This window comes from Eleutherodactylus coqui, chromosome 2, assembly GCF_035609145.1.
Source record: "Eleutherodactylus coqui strain aEleCoq1 chromosome 2, aEleCoq1.hap1, whole genome shotgun sequence".
NCBI classification, from domain to species: domain Eukaryota; kingdom Metazoa; phylum Chordata; class Amphibia; order Anura; family Eleutherodactylidae; genus Eleutherodactylus; species Eleutherodactylus coqui.
Genome location: NC_089838.1, coordinates 170,560,272 through 170,576,515, shown reverse-complemented (window position 1 = coordinate 170,576,515; position 16,244 = coordinate 170,560,272). Strand labels below are relative to the sequence as shown.

Here is a 16,244-nt window from a genome sequence, read left to right as displayed (position 1 = left end):
GATTGCTGGCACTCAGCAATTATGTATGTCATTTGAAATCCATGGTGAAAATTTTGTGGCAAAGGTTGATTTATGCTGAATATTTTCTTTCCATCAACTTGTGGATGAGATTTCTTAAGTCCTGTTGATAATGCTTGTACTGCAACTGCTGTGGACTTTCCACAGATAATTCTGCTGCTACCGAAAAGCTGCTGTATTTCTAACCCATGTGAACATAAGAATAATAAAATACCACACAGAATGTGTATAGAAATGTATTGGGTGACCACAATTTTTTTTAGCCCTGTCTATTGTGATTTTGTCATCTTCTTCAAGTTGTTTCACTTTGTAAGGCCTCCTTCCCACGAACGGATTTACGCCGCGTAAATCCGCGGCAAAAATCCGCTGCGTTGCCCCATGCTATTAGGTTCTATTGAACCTAATAGCACAATGCTCACGATGCGTAATTCCACCGCGGAATTACGCACCGTGAAATCTCCCGTTCTCACCCGCAGCATGTTCTATTTGCTGCGGGTGTACGCGCTGACGGCTTCCATTGCAGTCAATGGAAGCCGTCCGTTCACGCTATCTCCCGCTGCAACCAGCGGAAGATAGCGTGAAAAAACGCTTCCCCGCCTACCGCCGCGCGTCATATGACGCGGCTGGCGCGTCACGTGACACGGCCGGCCGCGTCATGTGACGCGGTGGGCGTGTCACATGACGCGACGGCGGTGGGCGGGGAAGCGTCTTCACGCTATCGTCCGCTGGTAAGTATGGGGTCTCTGGGGGGCGCCGTGACGGGCTTCACTGCGGAATATTACGCAGCGGAGCCCGTCACGCTCGTGGGAAGGAGGCCTTTGGCTATTTGCAGTTTAACCTCTTTAGTGGCACGCCCAGAAAATCTCCTAAAAATCAGTATTGAAATGTTCTGAAGACTGCCTAAACTTGCCACTGAAGGGGTTAATCATCTCTGCCACTGTGTGCTGAAGTTTACACAATGCTTGTGAGGTGCATGCTGCTGCGCAGGATGTAGTGTAAAGCCTCTCCTGCGCCACCTACCTGTGTCTGTGTGTCTCATCCTTATCCTATTTTAAAATGATTTGCATAGCTATAGTCGCTGATAGATGTGTTCGGTATTAGTGTTTCTTATTAGAAAGGATTGGTGGAGTCAAGGTTGATGGGTGTGACGCCCCCTGTAGCTGATTTGGTTGCAGAACTCGATAGGCTGCAGGTCCTGGCAGCCCACTAAGCTCATGGTGCAGCTGCAGTGATTACTGACAGTGATGGAGGGTTATGGTTAGGGGTAAGTGTAACAGTTAGCCTTTATAATATAGGGCTAACTGTGACACCCCTCACCCTAACCCTCCATCCGTGCCACAGATTGCCTCACCACTGACAGTCTTTGATTCTTGAGCCAATAGGGAGCTAGGGGTCTGACAAGAGCGTTCCTCCTGTCAAACCTCTAGCTTCCGGTGGCATTAAGATACACGAATACCGATGTGTTCTGGGCAAGACATTATGTAATTAGTTACCAGAGCTACTGCCTGCAGACAGGGATTTCTTATATAAAGGTGTTTTGTTTATAAAATCAAGTTTGAGTTGAGTTGGGGGAGAGGAAAATGTAGGTTAGATTTGCCACTAATTTTGGGGAAGATTCATCGCAGACCTCACCCTGTGCACTACAGGAGGTGAAATCTGCAGTATAAATTGACAAACTGCGAAATTGTAACCTATACCACGAGTCAGTTTATACTGCTGACACTTTTTTTTTTTTTCCCTACATCGTGTGGATTAGGTTTAGTAAAATCTCATCCACTGTCTTGCCAATGTAAATGCTGAGGAATTCGGCAGCGTTTTCACCCTGTGTGGATGTACCCTTACATTGGTTGCATAGTTTGTGTATTCAGAATTTTCAGTAATTGAGTGTTACTATAATTAATGGAACATAATCTCTTATTCCCACACAGGAATCTTTTGGACAGAGATACATTTTCCAAATCCGATCCATGTAAGTAGGAATTTATTTTCTTTTTGCAGTTTACTTGTCAGCAATATTCTGCTTGATTTTTCAGGTGGATGTATTCAATGTCTGGTTAGCACATCAGTATACTGTATAGTAAATAACATTTAGAGTTTATGTCAAAGCCACACTAGCTCCTGAAAAATTACATTAAATGTTAGCAGATGGGAAGAAAGTAAAGCTAAGGATTAGAGATGAGCGAGCACCAAAATGCTCGGGTGCTCGTTACTCGAGTCAAACTTTCAGTGATGCTCGAGAGTTCGTTTCGAGTAACGAACCCCATTGAAGTCAATGGGCGACGCGAGCATTTTTGTATATCGCCGATGCTCGCTAAGGTTTTCATTTGTGAAAACCTGGGAAATTCAAGAAAGTGATGGGAACGACACAGAAACGGATAGGGCAGGCGAGGGGCTACATGTTGGACTGCATCTCAAGTTCCCAGGTCCCACTATTAAGCCACAATAGTGGCAAGAGTGAGACCCCTCCCCCCCCCCCGCACTGTCAGGATAAAGTTCGTTCTCCTCTGCCACAGCTGTAACAGCTGTGGCAGAGAAGAACGATGTTAGCCCATTGAATTCAATGGAGCCGGCAATACAGCTGGCTCCATTGAAAGCAATGGGATGCCGGCGATCGCGGGATGAATTGTCGGGAAGAGCTTAAATATATAAGCCCTTCCCTGCAATTCATCCAGAAATGTGTAAAAATTAAAAAAAAATATACTCACCTTGTCACGGCAGAACGATGTTAGCCCATTGAATTCAATAGAGCCGGCAATACAGCCGGCTTCATTGAAAGCAATGGGATGCCGGCGATCGCGGGATGAATTGTCGGGAAGGGGTTAAATATATAAGCCCTTCCCTGCAATTCATCCAGAAATGTGTAAAAATAAAAAATATATGTATACTCACCTGGGTGTGTGAGTGGAATCTGCCTCTGATTGGTCAGGCTGTGACCAATTAGAGGCAGCTCATTCAGCAGGCGGGGATTTTAAGTCCCCGGCTGCTGAATACTACTCACAGCTGTTCAGAGCAGTTCAGGAGGACTGCCGCTGGCCGCACTGAACTCCGTCTGCCAGGACCAGGTGAGTATGTATGTATGTATGTATGTATAGATTACTATTACTATTATTATTATATTTTTTATTTTTTTTACACATTTCTGGATGAATTGCAGGGAAGGGCTTATATATTTAAGCCCTTCCCGACAATTCATCCCACGCTCACTGGCAGGCCATTGCTTTCAATGGAGCCGGCTGTATTGCCGGCTCCATTGAATTCAATGGTCAGTGCTCGTTTAATCAAGACGAGTACCGCGTGGTGCTCGTCTCGAGTAACGAGCATCTCGAGCACCCTAATACTCGAACGAGCATCAAGCTCGGACGAGTATGCTCGCTCATCTCTACTAAGGATCCTTTTTAAGTAGTATTCAAATAAAGACGAACTTAGTAAATGAGTCCTGTATCAATTAGAGCATTAATATTGCCCCAAATTGCTGATTTATGATAAAAAAAAAAAACTAATGACTTTCAGAAAACCTTTAAACAACTTCTGGTTTTGTCAGAGCTTTTGTCTAGACTATTACAGCCTTGCTCTTCCTCATGGCCTCTCAAAAAAAAAAAGGGGGGGGGATCCGTTCGGTTTCCGCTGAGCTGCACTGCATTTTATTAGAAGAAAAAGTGCTGCAAGCGGTGTTATTTCTTCCGGTATTTTGTGTTGATCTGTGATGGAACCTCCAAAAGGAGGTTCTAGTGCAGATGTGACCCAGACTAAATTGTAATCAGAGTAGCTGTAACTTTTTGTTCTCTTGGGACTATAGACTTGTAACAGTTGAATGGAACGGTTCATCAGGATAGAAATCCATTCATAAACTTATCCCTGAACAGTCTAGCTGAGATTTACCACCCTCCGTAATTATTGTGCTCTAATGTACTGTTTGTGACCACTTGGACGTATAAAGTATCTAAAGCAGTGAGGAAGAGCTTCATGATATGGTGCATTAGTGAAAGGCCTTGGAGCAAATGGTAAAACCTGTGCACACAATTGTTTGGCTTATGCTGCTGCAGAACACTTGTTTCCACTGTATAGTGTTGGTGATTTGGATATGTCCTTGTTTCAGAGTGGTCTTCAAGAAGTTGTTTAGAACTTGAGAGGTTGCAAGAATCGCAATACATCCATGTCACTATGGATAGAGATAGCTGACATAGTGTGGCAAACACTATATTTTACATGTAAATCTGCCCCCACTAATTTGCCTACGCCTCCAGCCCCCTCCCTTGCCACTTTTCTGGCTTTCAGTATATCTTTGCCCTACTCAGGCAGTACACTTCTCTTCCTCTTTAGTAACACATTTCTTCCCTTCTCAAGCAGAACATCTGCAATGTTTGTGAATTTACTGAAGTCTGTATAGTTCTAAATGACTTGTGAAACGTTTTTTCTTCCAGACAGGTGCACATTGTTTGCTATCTAGATTCAATCTTTGAATAAACTTGGATAAAGAGAAAAAGCATTTATAATTCGGCATTTCTTTGCGTATATTAGGCTAAAAATCATGACTGCAGGCTTATTTTACTAACTTCACTATTTGCTCAGTATGTGCAGTGCTTCTATTGAAATCTTGGTTAATGACTAGCCAATTATAAAGCCATTTATGCCTTGTACTAATATGAGGCCGCATTGTGCAAGAAGTTTTAAGGACATGTGAAAGCATTTTTTATTTTTGTCTACTCTAAACCAATTTGAGCACATCTATATGGGACTTATTTAATAAAATTACTAAGATTGTGCTGTGACAGCCAGATACCAATTCTAAATACAGAAATGTATAGTATTGATCTGCTAAACTGTTACCGGATAACAGAGATAGAGCTTCACCACTTTAGGCTGTGTTTGTTCACACTCGGCGGTTTTGGTGCATTTTTGAACCATAGCAAAAAAAAAAAACTATAAAAAAAATATACAAATTTAAAAACGCATACATTTTTAAGAAATCGCCTGTGGTTTTTAAAAAGCATTTTTTGGCTGCAGTTAAAAACGCCCAAAAACCACCAAGTATGAATGAACACAGTCCTATACACCCCAGTGAAGTCATTTATTAGCCAAGTGTCTAGGTTTTTGGTTTGCTAAAGATATCCTGATTCCTGAGCTATTATGCAAACAATTTTCCAGATTTTGTATCTTAATACGTGGTTGGTTTGTTTGTAGATATGTTTTGGCTCCTGATTACTCAGTTTATTATGACATGAATAACCTCAAAGCTCACTGTTGAAGGACGTCGTCTCTTTTAACATTCTTGACCCACTGAAACATGGCTGATGGCATTGCCAACGAGCCAATGAATTTGAGCAACGTTGTTTTGATTCGCAATGTTCCCCTTATTCATTAGCTTGTTAGCAATGGTGTTTACCACCGTTTTTTGCCTTTGCCAATAACCTGAGGACCAACTCAAAAAAAATTGCTTGGCAACTTTTGTGGTGATTTCAAGGTCACAGTGTTTTGGGAACATTACAGCTTAACATCATTAACAAAGATGGTACGTATTACTAACTTAAAATATCAATTTGTGGTGCTTATGTGTACTGTGTTGACATTGAGTTTTGTAAACTTCTGATCTGTGTGTTAAAAAATGTACTTAGTACTGTGGTGAATGAATTAGCATTAGTTGATAAACTAGGAGGCTCGCTATCACTGTCATTTTGTTATGGTTCACACTGCACCGATACCTTTCATGCATTTTCTTAGACTGCTGTATGAAATTTAAATTTGTATGTCTTAAAAGGGTTGTCTTCTTAAGGGGTAACCTCCAAATATCCATGCTCTGATTTTTAGTTTTGGACTTCTGTTCTCCATACTTTCTCCACTTGGAGGACCTTCTGGCCATCAGTTGGTTGTAAGAGATCCTATGTGGTTATCAACTCCTCAGTGACATCTGAATTTCCTTTAAGCAGAATGTATGATGCCCTAAATGTTCAAATTTCTAACACTGTTTTAGTTCATTGTTAAACAGGTTTAGTACCGTGTTTTCCCCGAAAATAGGTCCTACCCCGATAGTAAGACCTAATGGGGTTTTGGGGGGAGGCTTGAAATATAAGGCCTCCCCAAAAAATAGGACCTAGCTAACATGACCCCCAACCACCCAAAAAAAAATCAATACTCACCTGGTCCGCGGCGTCCTGATGTGGTGTTTATTGGCTCATCAAGCGCCGGCTGTGATTGGCTGCTGGTGCTCGATTAGCCAATCACAACGCTCGCTTTGCTGTAGGTCGGGTATTCAAAGCCCCGTCACCAGGAAGAAGCTCAGCTGTGAGACGAGGAGGACGCAGTTTACTATCGGGATGCCGTGGACCAGGTGAGTATAGCCCCCCAAAAATAGGACACTGTGCCCTTTTTGTGGCACAAATTAATATAAGACAGTGTCTTCATTTCGGGGAAACACGATAGCTAGCCATTGACCTGAGATTAACAGTCAAAATATACAATTCTAACAGTCTTTATAATTTGTCAGCCATCTCTCGTCTTTGCTGTTAACCAACGTGTCAGTTTTGTTTGTTTTTTTGTGTGTGTGTTTTTTTTTTTTTTTTGCTTTTAGCTCAGATTCACAGTTTGAAGATTATGGTATAATGTACCGTTTACTCCCAACTAAATCAAGTCTTTTTTTGCAAGTTTGTAATAATTTCTGCCAAAAGAGGGTTGAACAACCAGAGATTTTGTCTGGCTCTTTAAATCATGTTTATGGGCAACATTGGTGTGACTATTGCTGGATGAAGTTTTGGGAGTAAATATCATGTGGCAAAAATGAGTATTTAAATTTAAAAACAAAAAACCGTGACATCTGGAATTTTGTCATGGAAATTTTTATGCATTTTATCAAATATTGTGTGCACATTTATTAGGCAACAGGATTATTATTTTTTTATTCACCTTTTATTTAACAGTTAATAAATATTTCATAAATACTCAGTTGTTCATGAGTGACTTTGTGAAATTTGTGCTGATTTGCCCCTGAGTAGCTTTTTTTCTGTCCGTATGGGATCCGCACTAAAATAGAACATGCGTTGGAACATAGTGGAAAGTGCAATCACTGTCTGCTCATGTGAGTGGACATGCGAATGTTCTAATGTTTGAATGTGTGCAGAATACAGCAGATGGTCCGTGCGGGTGACTATCGCAGATTCCGCAATTCAAACCCGGTCGTATAAGACCAGCCTTAGCTGAAAAACTCCTCTCAATGTCCCAAGTAATGTTCAAAACTTTTGTATTTTACCCCACTCTGTAAGTCATGGGACTTACTGAATGATAACTTAACCTTGCTGGACCATTTTAATGTACCATTAGAAAAAGCAGAACATGAGAAAAAAGGTGTGCGCACCCACAATAATTTTTAAAAATAGATCTTTTTATTACATTGCACAAAAACATAAAACGCACTTAAAAAGGCATACCTATTTTACCTGTTGGAAACAGACTATTAACCCCTTAGTGATGGAGCTTTTTTGCTTTTTTTCCATTTTTGTTTTTTCCTCTCTTTTAAAAAATCGTAGCTCCTTAATTTATCCGTCGCTGTATGTGGGCTTGTTTTTTGCGGGATGAGTTGTATTTTTCAATGGCACTATTTATTGTACCATATAATTTACTGAAAAACTTTTTAAAAATTCTTAGCGGAGAGAAATGGAAAAAAAACGACATTCTACCATCTTTCGGTGCGTCCTGTTTCTACAGCACACAAATTGCAACAAAAACGACCTGATATTTTTATTCTATGGGTCAGTACGATTGCTACGATACCAAACTTGTATAGTATTTTTTTTTGCTGCAGTACTTTTATTTTTTTTTTAAAGATATTTAATTTTTTTCAATTATTTTCTGCGGTCATTTTGTGCACGCAATAACTTTTTTATTTTTCCGTCGACGTAGTTGAGCAAGGGCTCAATTTTTGCGGGATGTCCTGAAGTTTCCGATAGTATCAATTTGGAATACATACGACTTTTTGATCGATTTTTTTTTTATTGCGTTTTTTCTGGGAGACAGGGTAACTAAAAAAGTGTATTTCTGGCGTTCTTTATTTTTTTTTTTTTCAGACGACGTTCACCGTGCGGGAAAAATAATGCACAACTTTGATAGATCGGACTTTTACGGACGCGGCGATATAAAATACATATTTTTATTTTATGATTTAGATTTTTTAATTATGGATATGGCAAAAGGGGGGTGATTTAAACTTTTATAACTTTTTTTTTTTAACAATTAAAAAAACTTTATTGATTAATTTGAAGTCCCCCTGGGGGACTTTAACATGCGATGCTTTGATCACTCCTGCAGTATGACGTAATGCTACAGCATTACGTCATACTGCTTTTTTACAGGCAGTCTATGAAGCCACCCTGTGTGGATGGCTTGATAGGCAGTCTGCTAAGGCAGCCCTGGGGCCATTCATTAGGCCCCCGGCTGCCATGACACCTGCACGGATCCCCCGATCTCACCGCGGGGGGGCCGTGCGGGACCCCCGAACGCTGTTCGGGGGATTTAAATGCCGCTGTCAGAATTGACAGCGGCATTTAAAGGGTTAATAGCCGCGATCGGCCGAGCGCAGCTATTGCCCGCGGGTGTCAGCTGTAATAAACAGCTGACGCCCGCGCTGTATGGAGGGAGATAGCGGCGCTACCTCCCTCCATACACGTCCTGCAACAGCAGGACGTAGTTTTACGATAGGGCTGTCACTAAGGGGTTAAAAAAACCCCAAAAACACTACAATAAGGGCTTATGTCCATGATCGTGTTTTCACTACGTATCACATGGGATATGCAGTGAATGGAGTCAACCAAAGTCAATGGACTTTCTTTCACAGCGGCTTGTGGGCATTGCGTATAGATGCACAAGAAAAATAAATCCCAGCATGCTCTATTTCTCTGCGTTTGTATGCCGCGTAAGCCCTATATACTTGTCCATACGCAATTCATTGTTTTATTTAAAAAATTTTAAAATCCCGCTGCGCATGCCAGGCATGTGATACGCGGGCATGCGCAGTGCCCTATGCAGCCATATGCTGTCTCTTCCGGCTTTCTGTATATTACAAAGTGCATTAATATGGCCATACAGAAATGCATAACCCCACTTGCTTTCGCGAGACAACCCCTTTAAGTTAAAACTACAATACAGAAGTATTGCTCTATATTGTAGAAGTGCTAAAAAAACAAGTTCATCTCCTATGGGGACTAAATGTAAAATTAAATTGAATAAAAATGTAAAAAAACATTAAAATCCTATTTTTCCTAAAAAAAAAAAAATCTGAAGTAATTAAAGGAAATTAAAATAATTGGACTTTTTTGGATGTGACAATACTTATCTATTAAAATATAACATTATTTATCCTGCACAGTGAACGCCATTAAAGTAACAAAAAAATATGCCAGAATAGCCATTTTTGCTCACCTGGTCCCCCTAAAAAAAAGTTGAATAAAAGGGAGGCGGAACCTAGATTGAAAACTGGGAAGGACACTGTTTAAGTGCGCTCCAGGGAAAAGACTTCTAAGGCCTCATGTCCACGGGGAAAATAAGAATTAAAATCCGCAGCGGATTTTAACTCTTCTCCCGCGCGCGGATCCGCACCCCATAGGGATGCATTGACCACCCGCGGGTAGATAAATACCCGCGGATCGTCAATAAAAGTGATTTAAAAAAAAATGGAGCATGAAAAAATCTGGACCATGCTCCATTTTCGTGCGGGTCTCCCGCGGGGACGGCTCCCGCGGGCTTCTATTGAAGCCTATGGAAGCCGTCCGGATCCACGGGAGACCTAAAATAGGAATTTAAAAGAATTTACTCACCCGCAGCGGGCCGGGAAGGTCTTCTCTTCCTCACGGCCGCATCTCCCTTGCTTCGGCTCGGCGGATGTGCCCGGCGCATGCGCGCGGCACGTCGGCGACGTGCCGCCGGCGTGAGGAATTCATCCGCCGGCCGAAAAAGAAGATCCGGCCGTGAGGAAGAGCAGAGCTTCCCCGCCCGCTACGGATAGGTAAATTCTTATAAATTCGTATTTTCAGCGCTCATGTCCGCGGGGCAGGAGGGACCCGCTGCAGATTCTCCATGGAGAATCTGCAGCGGATCTGATTTTCCCCGTGGAGATGAGGCCTAAAAGGCAGAAAACAAGCTACTCAAAAGCGGCAGCTGATGAGACCCCACCCTCTTTCCCCCATCCTTGCCCTAAGTTTTTCTTCTTCTGTATCTCCTCCTTGGGACGCTGGTTGTAAGCAACTCTAACCTGATCACAAACCGCACAATGGAAAACCTATTCATGGAAAATACAGGCCCCACATACTATAATAATATAATAATAATAATCTTTATTTGTATAGCGCCAACTTGTTCCGCAGCGCTTTCAGGCATGGATAAATGCAAAACAATACAACAATTACAATATGAGATACATTGGGCTAAACACAAATGGGTTGGGGGTGGTACAGGAGGTGCAGGGGGTGGGGAACACAGGCAATAGGAAATTTCATGTACAGATCATTTATTAGAAAGCAAACAGGGAGGGACGATGGACTAGGTCAGGGGAGTTGGTATGCTTCCCTGAAGAGGTGCGTTTTTAAGGCACGTCAGAAACTTCGTGCATCGGGAATTGTCCGGATGCCTTGGGGTAGAGCATTCCAGAGGATGGGTGCTGCTCTGCTGAAGTCCTGTAGGCGAGCATGTGAGATTCGTATTACAGGGGTGTTTAGTCTGAGTGTGTTAGCCAATCGGAGTGAGCGGGCTGGGTGGTGTACTGACAATAGGGAGGCGATGTATGGTGGTGCAGCGCCATGCAGAGCTTTGTGAGTGAGGTAGAGGAGTTTAAATTTAGTTCTGCAGTGGATGGGCAGCCAATGCAGCGACTGGCATAATGCAGAGGCATCTGAGTAACGACTGGATAGAAAAATGAGCCTAGCTGCTGCATTTAGTATGGATTGGAGTAGAGCGAGTCTAGTGCGGGGGAGGCCGATGAGTAGCGAGTTGTAGTAGTCAAGCCGGGAGTGGATGAGGGCAACCACGAGTGTCTTTAGCGTGTCTGTGGTTAGGAACAGACGTATTTTAGCAATATTTCTGAGGTGCATGTGGCATGTTTGGGCCAGAGATTGGATATGAGGGGTAAACCTCAACCTCTGAGATGTTCTAGGAAAGCTACTTACATGCATCAATATGCTCCTTTACCACGAGCATTGATCTCATATCCACCAACGCAAAGGGGCTGAATTCTCCCTATTAAAGATCTGCTTTATGAAAGGACACGTTATCGCTCAAGGCCGATGTTTTGTAAAACGGAAGAGCCTACAATCTTCCTAGCTAACGCAGAGAAGAAGGCTGGAGTCCTGGTGGCGGTTACAGATACAGTGGACTTTCAGCTTGTTGATTTTGAGGTAGATGTGGGCGACAGATATATTCTAGTATGCAACATCAACGGCTCTGTTAACATTAGTAAATGTATATTCACCAAACTCTGCACAGATTGGCTTTCTCAACAAAATTAGAAGAACAAAAAAGATTTAAAAAGGAAACTTTATTATGTGCGGCGACTTTAACATAATCAATGACAGAAGTTGATCCAAACCACTCGAACAGGATTTCTGCGCCCACGTTATCTCAGTGGCTGATAAAGGAGGAACTTTGCGATGCCTTCAAATGTCTAAATGCAAATTCTAGGGAATATACATTCTATTCTACAAGAATTCTATTCTCCAGAATAGATATGTGCCTTTTCATGCTACCTAAACTCAAGGTGGCCTCAAAAGGCACAGCATCGTAGTCAGATCATGCAGTTATTCTCCTGTCCCTGATGTTGTCCCCTGCCTCTTATTGTCTCTCAAGTTGGCGTAACACACTTACTGAAAAACACATTATATCAGAGTAAAATACAGGAATCTTTCTAAAGGAATTCTTTAAATAGAACGACTCCCCGGAAATAGACCCCTTTATACTGAGGAATGCTCCTAAGGCAGTAATAAAAGGAGTAATGAACCAACAAAGCTCTATACACAAAAGAGAAAAACGCAAAATACTAGACTCTATTCTATCACAGATAAAAGAACTGGAAGTGAATCTTCAAACAAATCCTATCACAAAAGTACACAATGATTTAATGCAAGAGCATCATAAACTAAGAGATTTACTTTTAAAAGAACAGGGCAAGCAATTTAAATCCATGAGAGCAACTAACTAAATGGCTAACAACAATTGTAGCCAACTGGTGGCAAAAAGGGTTAAACAAAAACAAAACAGTTAGATCAAGGGTATCTTTCCTAAAGGAGGCAGAATCTCCACTTAAAATAAGCAATCCTCAATACATAGCAAAAGCCTTTAAAAAGTTCTATGAAAAACGTAACCTTGGGCCGGCTGTTTTAGATTGCGGATGCGGGGTCCAGCCCTGTGCCCGGCTGGTGAGCCCGTGTGTCGGTCTTCTTTAGTTCTTCTGTACTATGGATGATCCGGACAGCTCACCGTCTGACATGTGCAGTATAGATTTTCTCACGCCGTCGCTAGGTGATTGGAAACCGCACTAAAATAGAGCATGCTGTGATTTTTTTTTTAATTTTTTTTTTCCTGTGCAAGCAGAAAATCGTAATTGATTTCTGCTCGGGTGCAGGAAAAGGAGCTTCTCCATAGCATGCTATGAGCGGTATTTTCTGCGGAACCCAGAGGCAAAAGCCAGCTCCAGATTCCACAATGCAAATTCGGGCCATGTGCAGCCGGCCTTAGAGAGGATGTCTCGACTCCTCAGTTTACAGTCGAGGGAAATTAGTCGTTCTTCTCCATTATCTATTTACCTAGGCTAGGCCGAGAACAATTGAAATCCCTAAATTCACCCATTACATTACAAGAAGTTCTTAAATGTATACACTCCTCTAAACAGAATAATGCCCTGGTGATGGGCAGGTTTTCCAATGAGTACTATCAAATATTTCAGTCCCTCCTAGGGCCATTTATGCTCAGAGCAATTTAATGCTCCAGGCCACCATAGTAGCGATTCCCAAACCAACCAATGATCCTCTTGTCCCAGCTAAAATATAGGCCAATCTTTTTGCTTAACAGTGACACTTAAATGTATGCAAAAATTCCGATCTGCCGATTACTCCAGATGATCCCGACAATCATTCACAATGATCAAGTGGGCTTGGTAAAGGGACAACAGGCCTCTGATGGAAAGAGAAACATAGTTGATCTAATCACTCGTGTCGGAGATCTTCTGGTGCCTTCTCTGCTCCGGACGTTGGATGCGGAGAAGGTGTATGATAGGATCCACTGCTGATATACTTTTGCAGTTGTGCAGAGATTTGGCTTTAGAGGTAAAATACATAGTGGTTCAAGCTCTTTATTCCACACCTTCTCCTAAGGTGCTGATAAATAGAATGATGTCCAACCCTTTCGACCTGTCCAATGGCACCTGCCAAGGAAGCCCTTTGTCAAAATACGATTTTATAATAACAATGGAACCATTCGCAGAAAGCACAAACATTAACATGTCAGGAATCCCACTCCCTCTCAGACAACACCAATTGCGATTATTTGCAGACTATGTGGTTTTCTTGATGTCACAACCCCTTGGAGCCCCTATCCACAATCTGGAAGCTGATACACAAGTTTAGTAAAGTCTCCTATTATAGAGTTAACAGCAATAAATCACGCAGCCTTTTTTTTCTTTTCATTTTTGTTTTTTCCTCCCCCCCCCTTTTAAAAAAATCGTAACTCTTTTTTATTTACCCATCAACGTAGCTGTACGAGGGCTTGTTTTTTGCGGGATGAGTTGCATTTTTCAATGGTGCTATTTAATGATACCATATAATGTACTGAAAAACGTAAACAAAAAATTCAAAGTGGAGTAAAATGTAAAAAAAAATAAATGACATTTTGCCACTTTTCAGTGCGTCTTGTTTTCACAGCTCACAAACTGCAACACAAATGACATGATAACTTTATTCTATGGGTCAGTACGATTACTACTATACCAATTTTTTTTTTTTTTTGTTTTTGCTGTACTACTTTTTTTTTTTTTAAATCCGAAGACATTTAGTTTTTTACAATTCTTTTCTGCTGCCATCTTCTGTGTGCAATAACTTATTTATTTTTCTGTCAACGTTGTGCGTGGTCTCATTTTTTGTTGGATGTCCTGTAGTTTGCGTTGGTACCATTTCGGAATACATACGACTTTTGGATTGCTTTTTATTACATTTTTTCTGGGAGACAGGGTGACTGAAAGTTCACCGTATGGGCTAAATAATGAGCTACTTTGATTGGACTTTTACGGACGCGACGATACCAGATATGTAATTTACTTTTATGAGTTTGATTTTTTTTAAAATTTTTTTATTAGATATGGCAAAAGCGGGTGATTTAAACTTTTAATCCTTTCCCCCCCCCCCCACAAATTAGTAAAACTTTAATCTTATTGTTTTCTTTTGTTTTAGCCCCACCCAGTGAATCACAACTAGCGATGCTTTGATCGCTCCTGCAGTATGATGCCATAGCATTACATTATACAGCAATCTGACAGGCAGTCTATCAAGCCACCCTACGGGGAAGGCTTGATAGGCAGTCTGCTAAGGCAGCCCTGGGGCCTTTCAGAAGGCCCCAGGCTGCCATGACACCCGCACGACTTCCAGCAATCTCATCAACGATGTTCCGGAAATTTAAATGCCACTGTCAGAATTAAAAGCAGCATTTAAAGGGTTAATAGCCGCGATCGGCCGATTGCAGCTATTGCCCGCGGGTGTCAGCTGTTATAAACAGCTGACGCCCGCGCTATGTGAAGAGAGGTCCCGCCGCGATTTCTCTTAATACATACCCTGACACTGCAGGACGTAAATGTGCGCCCTGGAGCAGGAAGTGGTTAATGTCCCCAACCAATTGAAGGAAATTATTTGGAAAGAATTCCCTTACACCTGAAAGTTAAACTATGCTACCCATACCACTATACCCGACAGAGCCGCAGCCGTAGCCATGGGGTGGTGGGTAACAGCTGCGGGGGCATGGCACAGCACACTGACAGCCAATCCGGAGGTAGGGGTGTGACAGGGCCGTTCCTCTATATAAGCCTTGTCACACCCATACCTTCCGGTGGCGTCAAGATACACCAGTACCAGGAGGCTCTAGTACCCTGTTGGGCCACCTCTAGCTTGGATACAAGATGTGATTCAGATGGGCATGGAGGCTCTAGTACCCTGTTGAATCCAAGCTAGGGGGCGGTACAGGATGTGATACGGGCAGGCATAGAGGCTCTAGTACCCTGTTAGTCCCGCCTCTAGCTTGGATACAAGATGTGATGCAGGCTGGCGTGGAAGGCCTTTTGTACCCTCGTGGGCCACCTCTAACTTGGATACAAGATGTGATATGGACAGACATTGAGGCATACAGTTTCCATATGGAATCCTGCAACATATCATTCCACATTTGCAGGCTGAGCATTATCCTGTTGGAAAATGCCTTTTGGAAGCCCTGCCATGAGAGGAACACGTGTGGCTGCAGAATGTCCTAAATATATTGCTGAGCTGTCATTGTCCCTTTTACCACTACTAGGGGTGACCGACTGTCATATGTGATGGCCCTCCAAACCATTACACCAACAGTTGGGACCGTGTGCTGCCTCACAGCAGAGGCAGAATTTACCCCCCCCCCCCCCCCTTTAGTTCTCCAGAAATGAACACAGCTATTGTCAGTGCCCAAACTAAACCTGGATTTATTGCTAAACAGGTCCCAATGCCATACATAGTATATAAAATAAAAAAATATATAAATAATATCTAATATAATTTTTTTTGTATTATCATACCAACCTGAAAAAAAATGTATCCTGTCATTTATGCTGCCTGATTAATGCTGTAAAAAAATGGCAGAATTGATGGGGTTGATTCATTTATCCTAAATGTATTATTGTGCGAAATAAATATTTTTTGGTAGCACTATACTTTATATCTCCCTTCCGTATACCAACAAATGTATTAAAGTGATGGAATTTTGCGTCTATATTCCTTGCTGTTCCTACATTAATAATTGTTTGGATAGATTTAATAAAGGCCATACAACAGCTTATCCCTTCCTCAACTGTTCTCGCTTATATATTAATGGAATTGGGTTTATGTGGTCTGCGCAATTTGAGAAATCCAAGTGTTCGACAATCTTGTTGTTCCAGTTCACATAATACACTTTCTAGAATAGATCGCCCGATAGGGAAGCATAGATGGAGTACCCATGTCCTTAGAGTGGAATATCTACCACGAACT

At 42.0% G+C, this 16,244-nt stretch overlaps 1 protein-coding gene across 1 annotated transcript in view; it reads left to right on the top strand.

Moving 5' to 3' along the window:
* The window catches only part of CPNE8 (copine 8), a 251,176-nt gene that overhangs the window by 62,326 nt on the left and 172,606 nt on the right, over nucleotides 1-16,244 (top strand). Inside the window, exon 2 of the mRNA XM_066591905.1 lies at nucleotides 1,947-1,987. Within this exon, the coding sequence (XP_066448002.1) occupies nucleotides 1,947-1,987 (41 nt within the window). The remainder of the gene's footprint in view (nucleotides 1-1,946; nucleotides 1,988-16,244) is intronic.